Source organism: Notolabrus celidotus, chromosome 15, assembly GCF_009762535.1.
Source record: "Notolabrus celidotus isolate fNotCel1 chromosome 15, fNotCel1.pri, whole genome shotgun sequence".
NCBI classification, from domain to species: Eukaryota; Metazoa; Chordata; class Actinopteri; order Labriformes; family Labridae; genus Notolabrus; species Notolabrus celidotus.
The window spans coordinates 28,400,055-28,417,891 of record NC_048286.1 but is presented as its reverse complement, the minus strand read 5'-3'; the positions used below and the strand labels follow the sequence as shown (position 1 = coordinate 28,417,891).

Below are 17,837 nucleotides of genomic sequence, written 5' to 3'. Positions count from 1 at the left end.
TGATGTCAGAGTGGTACCTACTTCATCATGTTTGGAAACTAACGCAACCAACCGACCTGCTGTGTTTGACGAGTTAGGATTGAGAATCTGTTGACCAGAGCGAAAGGCTGTGAAGTGTCTCAGTGCTGCACACAAAATCAGAGTTGTGGGTTTCTTTTGAGCATGCGTGCAAGTCATATCAACTGCCTTTGCGCTTCTCTACTGGCCATCTTACATTACCTCAAGCAGCCTCCACATCTTAGACCAACCTGTCATGGCAGTTTCTCATGTGAACTCTTAAAAAGTAAAGATTTATCGAGTTTGTCTAAGCACGGGGAGACCGAGTGAGGGTTTTAGACTAAATGCTCCGCTGGGAGAAGAAGCAGAGTGCTGCTGCGGCACAGAGGGTGATTCTGCCTGAGGTAGCCTGGCAGCATGCTACACACACACTCTAATACACATAACAGTCACACATAACATGCTCTCTCATTTACTTTGTTTCTCCTCAACACAGACATTTACAAATGTCCCCCTCTGCTTCTTCCCCATATCTGCTTTATTGTGGAAATCAATGGCTGCAGAGCTCAGCTGGACAAAGTAGTGGTGGAAAAATAAAGAAATCAATGCAGCCTTATTAACTGAGCAGAGCTTCCTTTAGCGCTGACACAAAAATATGTGAGAGTGTGTGTGAGAGAGCGCGTTCTTGGCTGCCAGTTCCTGTTGGACTTGTGTCTGTGAATGATGATGGCTGCTGCTGGGTGTAGGAAGGATGTGCGAGTGCATGAGCATGTGAGTGTCTTCCCCTGTGTGTGTGTGTGTCTGTCAGTAACAGTGTGTATGTCCCTGACTGTTGATGGCAAGTGTTTGTGGACAAGTGCTACTTTGTAAGCGTGCTCTGCATGTTCATGAGCTGTGTGTGCACGTGTGCGTGTGTGTGTGTGTGTGTGTGTGTGTGTCTTTGTCTGCATGCTTGAGACTATCGCTCAAAGTCAGTGTGCTACTCTTGGATTACAGCCACAGTCCTCTCCCTTTTGCCTTGGCCGCAGTCTATTTGTGGACAAAAGGATGCTCGGAGACAAATGATTTAGCACCTGCCACTCAGCGCAGAGGGTGAAAGATGAGAAAATAAAGAGGTCAGAGATTGGGAGGGAAAGGGGAAATGATTGAGGCTTCAGACTAACGGAGAAAGAAAAGTTCAAGCCAGAGTTGAACCAAAAAGAAATCGTGATTTAGCTCTGGGTCGTCACGTCGCTCATGTTCCCATGAGCCATTTCCCTAGCAAACTGACAGCCTCTATTTCCGTTGAGTTGTTTGCCTAACACCAGCTCACATGAACTGTGCCTGGCCTTGGGGCGCAGACCTTCCCTCATAGCAAGAGTTACCATAACAACAGATGAGGCCGACCTGCACCGGTGGCAGCGCAGGGATGTGAACTTTGCTTCTGCCTCCAGCATTCTGGCTGTGTGCAGCACCTTCCGACACATCAACACCTACCCTGTTTTGAAAAAAAGAAAGAGAGAACCACAACAGCAGTGTGCTGTGAATTTTTTTTTTCCTGTGCTGCGACTGTTGGCTAAGCAAGCTGTGATTGTTCAGCAGGAGGATGATTTGTTTGAGGTGTGAAAACAAAGCGCTATGTCAAGAATAAAGAGGCAATTGTTATTTCAGAAACTCCCAAATAAACAAACTCCCAGCATCTGTGGAGTCCAGTGCAAAATAATGTTTGCAGAACCGCAGCTTGCAGCGTGTGGATGCATGTGAGGAGGTAGACGCTGATCTTGAATGCTGAACAGGCTTTGTGCGATGTGCACTTTATTAGATTTGTTGACTGACATCTGCCCTGAACGTTCTCTTCAGCCACACTCCTTTAACTCTCTGTCTATGCACACAATATTAAGCTCTAATCAGCCTATTTGCACATTTATACACAGTCCATACAGATAGGAAGCTGACCTCGTTTTTCAATACAGAACAAAGCAGCCCTCCTCTATGAAAACGTCGACAGCGCCGAGAGCGGCTTAGCTAACGAGCATCTGATTGTGCAGATTACGCATGTTCCACAGAGGATTACTGAGACTGAAATGAACAAATTGACCTCTTACTTTTGAAATCCCACATCAGCATGACAAAAGATGAGAGTGGGGGTAAACTGAGTCTGCAACAGCAGAAAGCATACTGTACAAAAACTCTCAGACAACATTATTATTTAAAGAAACCTCTCCCTGAATGTTGTTTTTTATTTCAGTCATTCCTGTTTTCTCTGTTTGCACAACGTGAACACTCCATGGGTTATCTTTGTCTCTACATCTCAACAGCCTTGTTCTAACACAGAGAGTGTGTTGCGATTCCCCGCTCAGGCTTTTAAATGCATGGTAGCTCTGAAATGAGCAACGCAATGCATCAGCTTTTTTTTTCTCCTCTACCTGGTAGGGTGTCATTTGCATAGATGTGTCTGTAACAACAAATATGAGAGTGCGCATCCTGTTCTGTGTGTATTCTTAGCAAAGGGCAAGCGAGCGTCTTCCTCTCTGACACTTTCCAAGCAAGTCAAAGCTATTTAAAAGTCATCTCACTGCGGGAAGTAACAAAAGCTCAATGACAGACCAAGGCCTTATTCAAAATTCAATTTTTGTGCTTTCTCTCTCTGACAATAGAAACACATAATTTCTCTCCACGCTTGTTTGGTGCTCTCTACAGAGGAAATGGCATGCTTTGTTAATAAGCGTCTCTGTTTTTGCTGAGAGAAGATGCTGAGCAGCTTATGTAGGTCACATTGTATTAATCTAACAGGCTATCCCCTGTAATGTGCCCTAAATCAAACATGCCATATTAAAACCCAGTTCATTGCTCATTTGCTTCATAATGCGGCGTGTCTGAACTAGGAGTGACTTCTCAGCCTCTGAAATAGCGATCCTAGTGCTCTTGCATTTCAGTTTTAAATTACTGCTTGGGATTATAGCGGTACAAATGAGAAACGCTTGATATCAATCTGACTGAGCAGTTCAAACGGCCTGCTCGCTGAATATTTATCAGTCACAGTTTATTTCAGGCACAGGACCCTTTCATCACTTAGCTCTAATGAGATCTTTGTGCATTCTAGTAATTAATAACAAGATGATTCAGAATCACTGAGAGTGAGATGTTAATCCTCACAATTATCTCTCTGGGTGATTCTGCAATCTTAAGCAAACTAGAAATTTTCACAAGATAGACAAGCTTAATGGGATACGGAGCCACGGCCAGGCTGCACATGAATGTTTTATACCAATGTGAGACTTTGGAGCAGATCAATGTCATGTCTGCTTCTCTGCTGGATGAAGATTCTGTACAACGAGCAGGGCGGCTCAGCGGAGCACAATAAATCTACCTGCTGTCAGTGGAGCAGAATGACAAGCTCAGTGTGACATTTCAACATGTATAATACCTCCAGGCTCTGCAGTATCTCCATGCGATCTGCTGCTGATGAACTGTTGTGAACACTGCCGGGCGACGTGATATTGGACAGCAGGTCTAAGGCCGTTTTGATGTGAACAGTGGAGCGAAACAATAAATCCCTTCCAGGCTGTATAGAAATAAGAAAGGGCATGGGTGAGTTGCTCAGTGATGGGTTTATATCAAAGAGAGATATTTCTGAAAGGTGCAAGCAAGCAGCCAGCACTGATGTTTTGATCAGATGATTGGAGCTTGTTGCCACTTGGGATTTGCATTGAGGAGGTAAATATGGTTTCTCATGATGTAGGGGTCGAAACACATCCTCTCTCTTTGCTGCATATCTGCACATGTGTGTGTGTGTTTGTGTGTGTGTTTCAAAGACAGCGCAGGAAACTGAAAGAGAGGGAGAGCGAGTGCTTGCGCATACATTAAAAAGACAAGAGAGAGGTCCTTGAGGCAACCTGCACATCTTCTATCACATCTTTAATTAATTGAAGCCCATAATAGAAGCTGTTGCAATTTCACTGAATAGATGCAGCTGAATGGAAAACAGGCGTGGATGAGGAGATAGTTTTATGGTGCTGTGCTTTTTTTTTTTTTATCAGTCCTCCCTTGTCATTTCACAGTCACCGCGTTATACAACATATCTGCAGTCTTTGCTTTGAGGATGAAATTACTGTGAGCTGAAAGGGTTTGTTGTTACGGAGTGAAGTGAGAAACAGAGCTGGAAAAAGAACTGCTGCCTGTCCTACACTCGAGCAGGAGCACGGGCACTTTTGACCTTTGACAAAAAGATTCAGGTAAAGTTAAAGTATTGATTTAACTTCCTAACTGAGGTAAAAAAAGAACGAGTGCATGCTCTGAAATGTACTCTAAAGGAGATGGAAAGGAAAAGTGGCTCTCTGAGGAACATTTCTACTGACTCTTTGCGTGGTAAGATCAAATTTGAGACTCTGTGAAACAAATAGAAATTACATCCATCTACATTAGGAATCTTGTATCGTGAATAAACTCAAACTTTATTTATCCCCCGTCCAAGCTTTGCTGCACTGTCTCCCAGTTGCTTTTATAAAAGATTTAAAATTGTATTGTTTGTTTTTAAAGCTCTTAATGGCCTAGCCCCCCAGTACCTGACTGAGCTCCTCCAGTATCATGTCCCTGCTATAACACTGAGATCGTCTGGCCAGTTGTTATTGGTCACCCCCAAAACGAGGCTTAAAACCAAAGGTGACCGAGCCTTTGTGGCGGCTGCCCCTCGGCTCTGGAACAATTTATTTTGGTAACACTTTATATTAACTACACACTTTTAAGCATTAATTAAGCATTAATTAATACTTAACTCATCATCTGTAAAGCATTGTTCATACATTAATACTCATTTATATATCATGTACAAACACAGTTATAAATGTTTTACTATTCATGAATATGACTCTCTATAATGTGTTAACTAACTCTTTGTTCATACTTTATAAATGATGGATTCACCAAATAATAATAAATAGTTAGTTAACACATTATAGAGAGTCATATTCATGAATAATAAAACGTTTATAACTGTGTTTGTAAATGATATATAAATGAGTATTAATGTATGAACAATGCTTTACAGATGATGAGTTAAGTATTAATTAATGCTTAACTAATGCTTAAAAGTGTGTAGTTAATATAAAGTGTTACCTTTATTGTATTATATAATTGCATTTTGTTTATGTATCTTAGTATTGTATCTTTTACACTGTTTGGTTTTTTTTTTGTCTTTTGTGCTGTTTTGGTCAACTCTGGTTGTTTTAAACGTGCTTTATAAATAAAGTTTGAGTTGAGTTGAGTGAGTGGGGGGTTATGCAGTTTAAAAGCCTGACATTATCCTGCCTATTACCCAGCTACCAGCTAAAGACATGAACAAGTTGAAACAAAATATTGATTAAAGGATTATTTTAATTTAGTTCATTTCAAAATTATTCATCAATCTGCCTTAAAAAATGGTCCTTTCAATGTTATGGTGCAAAAAGCTTCAAGAGAAACAGATTCTTATCAACTTCCTTTTGGGATGTATTGTAAGTTGACTTACCGTTAATGTGATTTGTTATCCTGCCTGACTCAGTCTTATAATTCTGTAACTTTAAGTGAGAGACCAGAGTCTGCTGATCAGGGCCTGGGGACATTTCTGGGATGGCTGTGGTAGGGTTGGGCAACTCTCAATCGAAAGGTTGGCAGTTCAATCCCAGCTCCTGCAGTCACATGCCGAAGTGTCTTTGGGAGAAGTGTACAAGTGCTTCGAGTGGTCAGAAAGACACAACAACTGTGTGTGTGTTTGTGTGTGTGATCTGTACTGAGATGGGCTATAATAATGGGCTTGTGACTAAAGCAAAGAAAGTCTCAGACTCACATTCAGTCTCTGTCGATTTGTTCAAACCTTTGCTACAACATAATTTGACAAGCCTGCCGACTTGGTACAGAGAACACGCCGTCTCTGCATCCTGCGGGCTGAGGCTGCACACACACTCTGGCCGGCACACATAAAAGGTGAGATCTTTTCTCGCCTAGAAAAATGATTTTTGTGCCGACTCAGCAATGCCCGAGGTCTTGAGGTGCGTCCGTTTTTCTCCAAGACAACCCAGAATCTTCTTGATAAACGTCTATATACTAAAAGAACCAGTTTTTACAAAGTAACTCAAATTGGAGATTTGTTTTGAGTCTGAGTCTCCCCTCGCTGTAGGAGGGAGTATGAAGCAGGGCGTTTTATCAAATAGTAGTACAGGAACCTGATGCAATAATTGGAGGACAATACAGCGAGGAGTTCAGCTTATGAGAAGCGAATACGTTAGAGAGCGTTAAGCCTAGGCTAAGAAGTTAGGAAGGCTGCCTATAATGGAAGAAGAAGTGAAATATAATATTCCTCCTGTTGGAGAAAAAGAGAGAGAGTAAGGTCAGACTGCAACAAGTTAAGGAGATGATAAAATATAATGCTTGCAGGGTCGACCTGCGGCTAGAGCAAAGAGAAATGAAAAACACAGAGTGCTTTCTGTGTAAAGGTAAAGGTAGCAGTCTCTATGAGAGGGAAGATTTGTAGACTTTTTTGTACCTTATAAATGGAATTGGCACATTAACTGTCTTTGTGTTTTTGAGCACAATCAATAAATCAAGAAACAAACAAAAAACAATACTTATAACAGGGTTCCCACACGTCCTGGAAAACCTGGAAAACAGTTGACCATTTTTCCATTGTCCTGGAAAATTATTCCAACATGACTGCGTGTGACCTGACACGATTTAAAAAACACATCCCCATCCATTGAAAACTGAGTGCACGCTGTGCTGGAAAAGACAGCGACACAGACTGGTCCGGCTTTTCTCCCTCACTTGGTCATAATCATGAATTCACAGAAAACGGGGGTCTATTGTCTATGTTTATGGTAAATTAACCCTATGGAGTCTTATATTTAAGTTAAAGAGTGACCAGTGGGCAGTTTAAACTTTTTAAAATATCTGAGAGATCTTCAAGTACAGAGGACCAGTGCGATTTCTCTGGAGTTTATGGTAACTCAAATAAACATTTTATATTGACCACTTTGAATATCCATGATAAAGCAGGTATATTTTGAGTTTGAGTTGAGTTGAGAAACATTTGTGGTCATTTTTGTCATTCAGTTCTATTTAGGTCAATCAATGCACTGATCCTCTGATTATTATTATTAGTAGTATTTATTTATTTCAGTAAGTCAGCTTCCAGATTCCTTTGCTGGCTCTTTTGTTTTTTACTTTGCTAATTTTATATTTTTTGAGAAAAGAGAAAGTTAGATGAGAATTGCCCATCATTGTTTCTTGGTTGCACTAATACAGTGAAGTGCTGCACATCTGTGTTTGCATTATTCTATTATCAATTTGCCATCATTTTTAAGCATGTAAGAGATGATTTCATTGATAGCCATAGACTGCATGTATTTTAATGTAGACTTCTTCTGAGAGGAACATATTAGAATATTTAGGAACTAAATTAGGAACTAAATTTAGACTGTCATACCAGCTTGATCATCAATGAAAATGTCCTGGAAAATGATCTCTGGAAAAGAGTGGGAACCCTGTAATAATAATTCCATTTCTAAAGTCAAACTTATATAAAGGCTTAAAATGGTGTTGCTTTGCTGTGTTTTGTTAATATGATCTTTCTAAACTAAATAAACAGAGTCATATCTGGTGGCTGAGAGGGTCAGAGAAAAAAAGGTTTGTGTGACTGTGTGTAAGTATGTGTGTGTGTGTATGACTGACTGTGAGTGTGTGTGTGTGTGTGTGTGTGTGTGTGTGTGTGATACAGTAAGAGTAATACATTTAAACATCAGTTATTAAATAGTGTTACTTAACTAAGATAAACATTATTAATAAGAAACAGATGGAAACAAATATCCAAGCTGACAAAATTAAGAGCAAAACTGCAGTCATTGAAATAATTCAGTGTTTGAAGGTTCTTCACCTTAACCACAAAACAGGGAAGTTAAACGTGTGGAAACTTCTGCTGAATATTTCCTTTCAATGTGCTTTTTATGTGCTTAAGAATATTCAGAGCTGGTAGAAAGTTAAAGGTTGTGCTAAAGATTTAATTTAAGTGTGCCTGGTATGTGTTTAAGAACATTCATACTGAGTAAACCTGTGAAAGGCTCTGCTGAAGATTGTATTTGTTTGACAGGTTCTGATATCTGAATGTTATTCTCTGATGTGTTTTTCATTGGCTTGCTTTGTGGAAATAGTTGAGGATTTTGCTTAATGGTGTGTTTTAATGTGCCTTGTGTCTAATAAAGAGATCCAAGATGCTGCCTGGGCTGAGTGGATGTGATTTAAGACATTCTGTTGTGTGTTAACGTTATCCCTGCTGCTTAAGGTCGCTGTGAGCAGAGGGGCTATAATGATGGGATTGTGACCTTAGTGAGCTTAGACTTGCAATCAGTCTCTGTGTCGATTTTGTTCAACAGATGAATCAACTGAACTTTTCAGATCTCCGGTCAAGCTGCATTAGTCTGCTTCTTTGTTATAATTCACATCAAACTGAACATTTCCAGAGAAGGTAATGTCAGGCGAGGTGAATAGAACTTCTGCAGGAATATTTATGTTCACATTTCTGTTCTGAGTCAGCTCTTTTTTCTTCTCTGAGCTTTGCAGTCGACCATTTCTCTGACTCTCAAGATGAGAATATTCACTGATTGAGAATGCAAAGAAACTTATGATGCTGCCACCGTGGGATCAGGTTGTCCCTGGCATCATTGTTAACCCCCCTGTTATGTTCAGGGTCAAATTGACCCACTTTAAGGTTAAAAAAAAAAAAGTTAAAATAATTTTTTGCTATGAAACTTCTTCTGTTGGCTTAATTAGCATGAACAATATACAAAATGAAAATGGTTGATTTCACATATTTGCAACCCCCTGCATGTTTATATTACATAGATACTGTTTGCGGGTCAAGTGGAGGCTAAAAGGAGTCAGAAGTGTTAAATACTAAATGCTTCTTTGCAACTGTGTGACATATTTCACCCCAATCACTTTACAATGTACATTAAAAAAAAGTTTTAACATGAATTTTCTTTAAAAAAGAGTCAGTTACCCTCATTGAACCATGATCTGTGAGAATTAAAGAACACCAATTAGGTAAATATTGATATAAATGGTTAGTAATGGAGTTAATAATGAAATATAAAAAATGTTAACTGGGATTTTTTGGGGTTCTGACACTTTTGAATCATTAAATGTGCCCCAGGTCAAGTTGACCCATGAAGATTATTGCTGTCCCTAAGAAACTAACATAACAGGAGGGTTAAGGCAAGGCAAGGCAAGGCAGCTTTATTTGTATAGGGCATTTCATACACGAGGGCAACTCAATGTGCTTTACATTAAAACATTAAAAGCATTGGAGACATTCAGACAAGCATAAAAGAACACAAGTAAAATGACAAATATGATAGAACAGAAAAGAAAAGGAAAATTAGAAATATGTTAAAAATTACATTAAAATTTTAATTTAAAGTGGGTTAAAATAATCTAAGATAGGAAGGCAGTGGCAAATAAGAAAGTCTTAATCTTTGATTTAAAAGAGGTGAGAGTTGGAGCAGACCTGCAGCTTTCAGGGAGTGTGTTCCAGATATGTGGTGCATAATGACTAAACGCTGCTTCACCATGTTTCGTTCTGATTCTTGGGACTGAAAGCAGACCAGTACCTGATGATCTCAGAGGTCGAGGTGGTTCATAAAGTAGTAGCAGATCAGCAATGTATTTTGGGCCTAAACCATTCAGTGCTTTATAAACCATCAGCAGGATTTTAAAGTCTATTATCTGACCGACAGGAAGCCAGTGTAGGGATCTAAGAACTGGAGTGATGTGGTCTACTTTTTTGGTCCTTGTTAGGACTCGAGCAGCAGCATTCTGTATGAGCTGCAGCCGTCTGATGGACTTTTTAGGGAGTCCTGTAAAGACCCAGTTACAGTAGTCTAGTCTGCTAAAGATAAATGCATGGACCAGTTTTTCTGCATCCTGCTGAGACATAAGTCCTTTAATCCTTGATATATTCCTAAGGTGATAGTAGGCTGACTTTGTAATTGCCTTAATGTGGCTGGTTAAGGGGTTTCGACCAATCAGAATCAAGTATTTTACCTTTTCCTCAACGTTTGCTGATCAATGCAGTATGCTACCTCTTCATATGTGTTTTTGAAGTAGCTTTGAATCATGTTATTTCTCTATAGTGTGTGAAATTCTCAGTTGAATACGCAGAGGAATAGTCTTTTCTCTGTTATCGTCTCTTCCATGTAGGTGAAAAGGCTTGATGTTTGGAAGGTTTTGTGCAATGATGTATCAAAAAAACAGTCAGTGATTCTCATCACACGTTTCCCAGTGACAGCGAGCGGCCTGTTTGAAACCTTAAAGGTAGAATGTGAAGATTTATGTGAACTATATGGGTTAAAACAAAAAGTTATCTAAATATGTCACCATGCATGTTAAGTAAAGAAACCTGAAAACTCATAAGAAGCCATAAGAACCTTTCATTTGTATTCTTATGTTTGAGCACTCCTTCTAAACACAAATTAAAATACAAAGCAGCAAATGTTTATCTCTATCAGTTTCCTCTTCACACTTTAAAGTCTGTAAACAAAGGATTACTATAAACCCTGCATCAGACACTGCAGGCAGCAATGACAGACTTTGAAGAAATATGTAGACAGAGTCCAGCGTCTTTCTAATGGGCTTGTTTGCTTTTGTAGGTCAGTTGGAGGAATGTGCATTCATTTTGTCTGCAATTTAAAATTAGTTCCATTTGGTTCAGTTCTACACAATTGTACTCTTCGTTTTCTACATGTGTTGATAGATGCTTTCTCTCCTCTTTTTCCACATTTCCCCTCCAGCTTCCATCCCTGAGAGTCGGCTGTAAAACCACCATGGTCCTCTTGAGATTCTCCAGACTTGTCCTGATCATCCTGGCCTGCAGCCCTCACCTGTCTCTGGGCTGCCCCTCCGGCTGTCGCTGCTACAGCCTCACAGTGGAGTGTGGCTCTCTGGGGATCAAAGAAATCCCACAGGGCGTCCCATCAGCCACAGAGGTCAGTTGGCCAATTGGCCACGAGTTAGGACACAAGCTGCCAGTGCATTACGGCTGACCTGCCCATCCTGCATCAGTGCTTTCGTACCATTTGCCCTCCCTCTCTGATCCATTCTTATTACCCTGGAATGATTGTGGTTAATCAATTCACCATGGCCCTCTTTGATGTAAGCCTGAGGGAGGGGCTGCGCTGCTGGCTGTGTAATTATTCATTCTTGCTCAGAAAGTGACTCTCTCACACAGCCTCTGATCATCTGTCGAGAAGATGTTTAACATTACATCGTCTTTTCCTCTCGGGTTCAGGCCCCCCAACATTACTGCAGCTCATGAATATTAATGAAAAGCATGTCCGGGATAAATTGTTCCATTAACCTCAATCAGCAGGTCTATCTCGTCGATCATACTTCACCTCATGGCCCGTGTTTTCCTCTTTGAAAACATTGCTCGTGAATGCACATTAGCAATCAAGCAAAAAGCCATGCATTATGGATCAAACAGTTGCTTTTGTGTAGCTGCAATCACTCAAACAGTTGTTGTTTGAAGATGTTTGCTGACAAGGTCTGTGATTTCTGCTGCATTGGGCAAAAGAACTGAACCATGCAAAGGAAAAAGTGCAGAGCAACCCACATAGTCAGAGTCATAATTATAATTATCCTGAACCGGCGTATTCCACATTGTTTGTACTCATACATTATCATAGTGTGTATTCAAAGATCTTCACACCCCAAGGGTGCAGAGAGGTTTAAAGTTTCCTCTGCTGTTAATGAATCTCTCTCTGTGGTTGGTAAGATTTGCCACCAACTCATCTATGTAGTGTTGTTCTCAAGACCACCTAAACTAGACCAAGTCCAGCACAAGCCCAGAGTGTTTAGACTGAGGCAAGACTGTGACTTTGAGGGAGTTTGACAGAATTAAGTGCAAGAGCAAGGCAGAGTTAGAAAGACTTTAGATCAAGACTAGACCTGTGCATTTCAAACACTGCATGACCCAGTTAAGCTGTATTCACATATACACAAAACTAGGGTTGTCATGATTTTCACCTCACAATCATCATAGCCAAACAAAATTAAGGCAACCATTATTTGCTATATCTTTAAAAACTTAGGGGGAAAAAACCCAGGCACTATCAGTCAAATAAAGAAAAGGCAAGACAAGGGTGGAGCGACTCGTTACTTCATTAACTTTACTTATAAACACAACAGACTTACTGACATGTCATCATCTATTTCTAATGATGTTCAAAGTTATGTTTTATCCGCCTTACCAGCCCTGATGGAACAGTCAGAACTTGTTGAACAGTAACTCATCGTCTTCTTCTGGTTTTGATTCTATGTTACCAAGCGGCAACCTCCGGTCTGAAAATATGAGTCCAATGAGGAAGTGCTAAAAACTGCAATTCATTGAGGATCCGCTTGAGGCTGGCTCCAGAAGTACCAGAAACCATATACACACCAATTCAAAAATGACGATCTTTACAGCAGAAATAAACATGTTTACAGCCTGGTACAAAAAACGAGTGTAGTCTGGATAGCTTATTTCTCGATCAGCTCACACTGTAGGGGGGTGAATTTTTTTCTAACGCAGCAATCTTGAAGATATTTAGATTCTTCCAGACGAGTCTTCCAATGAGAGGCACAGCTGACTTGATTGGCATACAGGAACACTGTAGCTGTTGGCTCGGAGGCTCAAAGCCCACCTCTTTACGTCATACTCGCTCAACAGCAGCAATATGGCTGCCACCGACGATTGGCCTCAAAACAGCGCTTCAGAAACAGATGGGTGACGTCACGGATACTACGTCCATATTTTATACAGTCTATGTATGTTACACATTGTCCACAAGCATCCCGACTTTTATACCAAATCCAAAAAGCTCCCAAACTGGCATTTAAACTTTTACCTCACTTTCATCTGTCATCTCCCTTGGCATAATTTGTTCTGCAGAAGTAGACACACATTGTGGTAAAGGCTAGCTAGCTGGTTACGAGTCTTCTTCTTCTTCTGCGACTGCTTCTTCTTTGTCTTCCCTCTGTTTTATGACAGGTGGCAACCAGAGTAGAAACTGCTGCCACACCTTATTATGGACCAATTAGTTGCTCATAATTACAATATTTTTAAATTTTTCAAAAAGATGATTATTGTCATTATCGATATATTGCATCAGCCCACACGTACAGTACCTCCTGAAAATGTCCTTCAATTTTTGGAGATTGAAATAATTGAGCTCCACAAGCTACTGTGTCTGCACTTCCATCTGTTTGTGTAGCATTGATATATAAATACAAAATATGTCCTCATAGCGTCAGTCTCAGTGTGCTTTTGATGTCATTTTCTTCTTTGCAAGACTAACCCCCTGCCCCCACCCCAACCCCTCGTCCAACAGGGAAGAAAGGCTTCCCTCTGCTCAGGACATTTGTGAACAAGCAACTTTTGAAATTGCCAGGGGCAGAGCTCCTGTAAATTAATATAAATGTAGGCACTCCTCAGTTTGAAGATTAATATTCCAAAAAAGAAAATAATTAAAAAGTGAGGGGAACTTTAATTTAGAAATATAGTTAATGGCTGCATTTGACACAGGACATTTCTCACCATAATGAGGAAAATGATGATGATAATCAGACGACGCAGACATTATTTTGTGATATCCCCGGTGTTATGGTCTTGACTGGCCATGAAATTCAATCCTCATTATTCAGACACAAGACAAGTCAAAGTAAAAATGAGTGACTATGCAGAAACCTTGAAAAAGTGGCCTTGAGACAGATAACTCTTAGTACTTACAACATTTGAGCCCAGCACAGCCCCAGGCCATGCTCAAATTCTTGTTAAATCCCCTGCTCTGTGTCTCAGATGCGATCAATTTATGATCCCTTAATTTTACTTGCATTATCTCCCCAAAAGACCATCTTCCTCCAGGACAACGCTGTAGTGCAGATCCGTCTTCAGGACCTGACTCGGCTGGGAAGCCTCCATTACCTCTACCTCCAGAATAACAGCATCTCAGCTGTGGAGCCGGGCGCGTTCCTGAGCCAGGGGCAGCTGCTGGAGCTGGCACTGAATGGCAACCTCATCCACCTGGTCACAGCAGACATGTTCCGAGGTCTGGAGCACCTTAGGATCCTTTATCTTGCTGGGAACCAGATCACCAGAGTGCAGGATTTCACCTTCAGGGGACTGCAGGTTGGTGGCTAGAGATGGGTGGTGATGATGATGATGATGATGATGATGATGATGATGATGATGATGATGATGATGATGATGATGATGATAAATGGGTGGGTGGGTGAGCAACAATGATTCATTCTCATTTTGTTTTAAGTGTTCTAAAAACCAACTCTAATCCCCTTTATGTTAAGGGTAAAAAGCTTAGCCCTCAGCTAAACTACAGCTATTTGATATCAGATGCCTTTCATGGATTATACAGAATGACGTGTGCAACTGTAAATCCAATTCATGGCAACATGTCTGACTAATCCCTGCTATACAGTAATACAGCTCAGGCTGAGTCAGGTGGAATTAAGTCATCCTGTCTTCACATTTGACATCAGTTTCTTCCTCCTGTAGCTTTCATGTTTCATATTTTCCTTCCTCTGCTTCATGTCTATTATCTGCTTGCAGCGTCTGCAGGAACTCCACCTCCAGGAAAACAGCATAGAGCTGCTGGCAGACAAGGCGCTGTCAGGTTTATCATCCCTGGCTCTGTTGGACCTCAGCAGAAATCACCTCCGCACCCTGGGAGCATCATCCCTCAAACCACTCGTGAGCCTGCAGGTGCTTCGTGTCACAGGTAGGCTGAGGTTCTTGGCCTCAGTAATCTGAAAACAGGCATAATACTGAGAGATTACATATTGGTCATAGTACCTTGAAAAAGACTCCCACACCACAGTTCTGGAGAGCTAACATCGCCCAAGAATGCATCACAACAGCCACATCAGACAGACTTGTGCAAATACAAATATCTACCCTTGAACACATTTTGCATTTCAAAAGGTTTCAGCCAACCATAAACCTTTTATGAGAAAGAAAATCCCTCAAAGACACAATTAAAAAGAACAAATTAAAGAAACAGATGCTGAAAAGGATGCAAGTCCTGCAGTGGGTGCTGAATGTGCTGAAATGAAGTGTACATTTTACTAAGCGCAGTTAATTTGTTTACCATGCAATATCCCTTCAGCAGCTATTTAGGAGCTCTTTGGGAGCTTTCAGCCCAATCACATGATCTTTACTGGCAATTGGAGATTAGACAGTCTGATAAAAGTTAAGATAAAAATTACTGATCATGGAAGCTGTTTTCAGCTTGATTAACCTGTGTTCCCCTCGTCTGCTTCCATCGCTCTCCTCCAGAGAACCCTTGGCGCTGTGACTGTGCTCTCGGCTGGCTGAGAACTTGGATCAGAGAAGACGGACAGCGTCTGTTGAGTTCTGCAGAACAACGCCGGCTGATGTGCTCTGAGCCACCTCGCCTGTCCCACCTAAGTTTGGTGGAGGTTGCTCCAAACAGCCTAGTCTGCATCCCCCCTGTGGTGCAGCTGGAGCCCAGCCACCTGACGGTACGACTAGGGGAGAGCCTTCGAGTCTCCTGCCAGGCCTCGGGGTACCCTCAGCCCCAGGTTACCTGGAAGAAAGCCTCCCATGGCAAGCCCCAAGTGTCACCTCGAGGACTGGTTCAAGAGCTGGGGCCAAACGGTGAGCTCTTCAGGCCTGGACCTGGAGGAGTGGTGACAGCCCTGCCCAGCGGTGGAGGGATGAAGGTCAGAGGTGTGGGAGGAATCCAGGGTCCTGTGCGTGGGACAGAGGAGGGTGGCGAGAGGGACAGCTTTGATCCAGATATGGGCAGCGGCATGCTCTTCCTCAGCAATGTAACTGTGGCGCACGCTGGGCGCTACGAGTGTGAAGCCTGGAACCCTGGAGGGATAGCCAAAGTTACCTTTCACCTGGCTGTCAACATGTCCTCTTCTTATTCATCCCAGTTCTGGCCTCGTTTAAACACACACTCCTTTGTTTCCTCTTCATCAAACTCCTTCTATCAGCCCGAGGTTTTGGATGTCAGCCAGGAGCCGCTCTATGAACAGGACAGCATGGACTTCAGTGCTCTTGGACCTGCCACACAGACGGCCATTGCTGTTGGTATCTCCTTGCTTGCTCTCACCGCCGTTCTCCTCTTGATCATGATCTACACTCGTCACCAGCAGATCCGCAAAGAAGAAGGCGGCTCCTTCTGCACAAGCAAAGAAGAGAGCATCCTCTATGTCAACGACTACTCTGATGGACCCACTACTTTTGCACAGCTCGAGGAGTACCGCGACGACCACGGCCACGAGATGTACGTACTCAACAGAACCAAGCCTGTGGTGAGTTCCGCGTCCTCCAGGTGCCCCATGATGAGTGGGTTTGTCCAGCAGAAAGGTATGAAGGAGGCCCTCCTGGACCATGAAATGGTGCAGACACTGACCAGGTCTGGAGGGATGGGGCTTCGCAGGAACCCAGCAGATGGTGGAGAAGGACCCCTTACAACAGACCCAGAGGAGCTCTTCCTCAGTCAGAGCCTCCTCTTCGGATCGCAGGTTGCCTATGAGATCCACTGCTAAGGGGGAGTCGTGAACAGATATATTCATGGACTTAAAGACATACATGGAGATCAACTTGGGGAAATGATTAGCAGTATCACTTAATTGTATCGTCTTCAACAAAGAAGAGGGCATTAGTCAGGGGTTGCTTGGGGAAACCTGGATTACGGTCAGCCTCTCAGAGATCCTTCCCGGACTGCTGATGATTATATTCATGTGAGTTAGAGGGATGAACAGCAGAAACAAAGAGGAGAAAACAGCAGAACCATACCTTTCTGTAACCAAGTCAACCCTTTAAAGACAATTACAAGTGGCTAACATGACACATGGTTAGACTGAGACTGTGCAGCTCATAGAGGCAACTAACAACATGGATTTAATCAGTGGCTCATATTTTGTACTGTTTCCTTTCCTTCAGTTTTGTTTTGGCTGTTTTTGTCTGTGTTTTGTGCAATATAATGAAGCTAAATTTCACTGTGAGGTACAGTTGTTTTGTGGACCCTGTTGCAGATCCCATTAGAATTAGACTCAAACAAATCTTTTTACTGAAACTGCATTTCCATTACTTGAGAGTGCGAGTGGGCGAGGGTGGGCGGACTTAATTAAAGAGATTGATTTTAAAATGCAGCTACATGTCTTTTTTAAACATTTATACCATTGCTTGGATTCCTTGATGTTGACATTTCATGTTTTTCTACTTATTTGTTGCAACAATAGAAAAAGGGGATTAACGTTTCTGTTGTCTGAAATTGAATCACTGGCAGAATTAATTTTATTAATACGAGTCTGTGACAATACTTCTAATGTGAATGTTGTACATTTTGTCTTTGGTTTCTTCATAATAAAATGTATTTTAAAAGATTCTGTGTTGGTTTCTTACAAGGGCAACATGTCACTTTAACCGCATATTTCAGATTGTATTAAAGTGGGGTTGTCTGGAGTACTTAGCAATAATGAGTGTACTAAGTGCAGTAAAGGATGGTCAGCACAGCCCCAGTTTGTAAACACAGAGAGAAGTGCTCTGAAACATGCTCCAGCCTCTTAAATCAAAGTGCTGCACACAACAACAAAAAAACATTTCATGTGTACGCTATTTTTTTTATTGTTTTCACTGTTCCACCTTGATGGCAGACAGGCCTTCAAATCTGTGCTTTTTCATAGTTTATTTTGGGGCTTTTATTAAGAGGATAGGACAGTAGATGGAGCAGGGAGCTGAGAGAGACAGCGAGGAATGACATGGAGAGTGGAGAATGTCTTTATTCTATGCATGCAGTGCACTGTAT

The 17,837-nt window shown here is 41.6% G+C and overlaps 1 protein-coding gene across 1 annotated transcript; it reads left to right on the top strand.

The window, feature by feature from the left end:
• Positions 1-341: 341 nt before the first annotated feature.
• Positions 342-17,361, top strand: lrrc24 (leucine rich repeat containing 24). Its single transcript, XM_034702941.1, has 5 exons — positions 342-401; positions 10,794-10,988; positions 13,889-14,167; positions 14,606-14,774; positions 15,332-17,361. Exons 1-5 carry the CDS (start codon positions 342-344, stop codon positions 16,573-16,575), a joined length of 1,947 nt encoding a protein of 648 aa, XP_034558832.1. The 3' UTR covers positions 16,576-17,361.
• Positions 17,362-17,837: the final 476 nt, after the last annotated feature.

Coding starts and splice junctions, on each gene's coding strand:
- lrrc24 (XM_034702941.1), top strand. CDS start 342: ATGCTCCGCTGGGAGAAGAAGCAGAGTGCTGCTGCGGCACAGAGGGTG. Junction 10,989..13,888: donor GCGTCCCATCAGCCACAGAG/GTCAGTTGGCCA, acceptor TCTCCCCAAAAG/ACCATCTTCCTCCAGGACAA. Junction 14,775..15,331: donor GCAGGTGCTTCGTGTCACAG/GTAGGCTGAGGT, acceptor GCTCTCCTCCAG/AGAACCCTTGGCGCTGTGAC.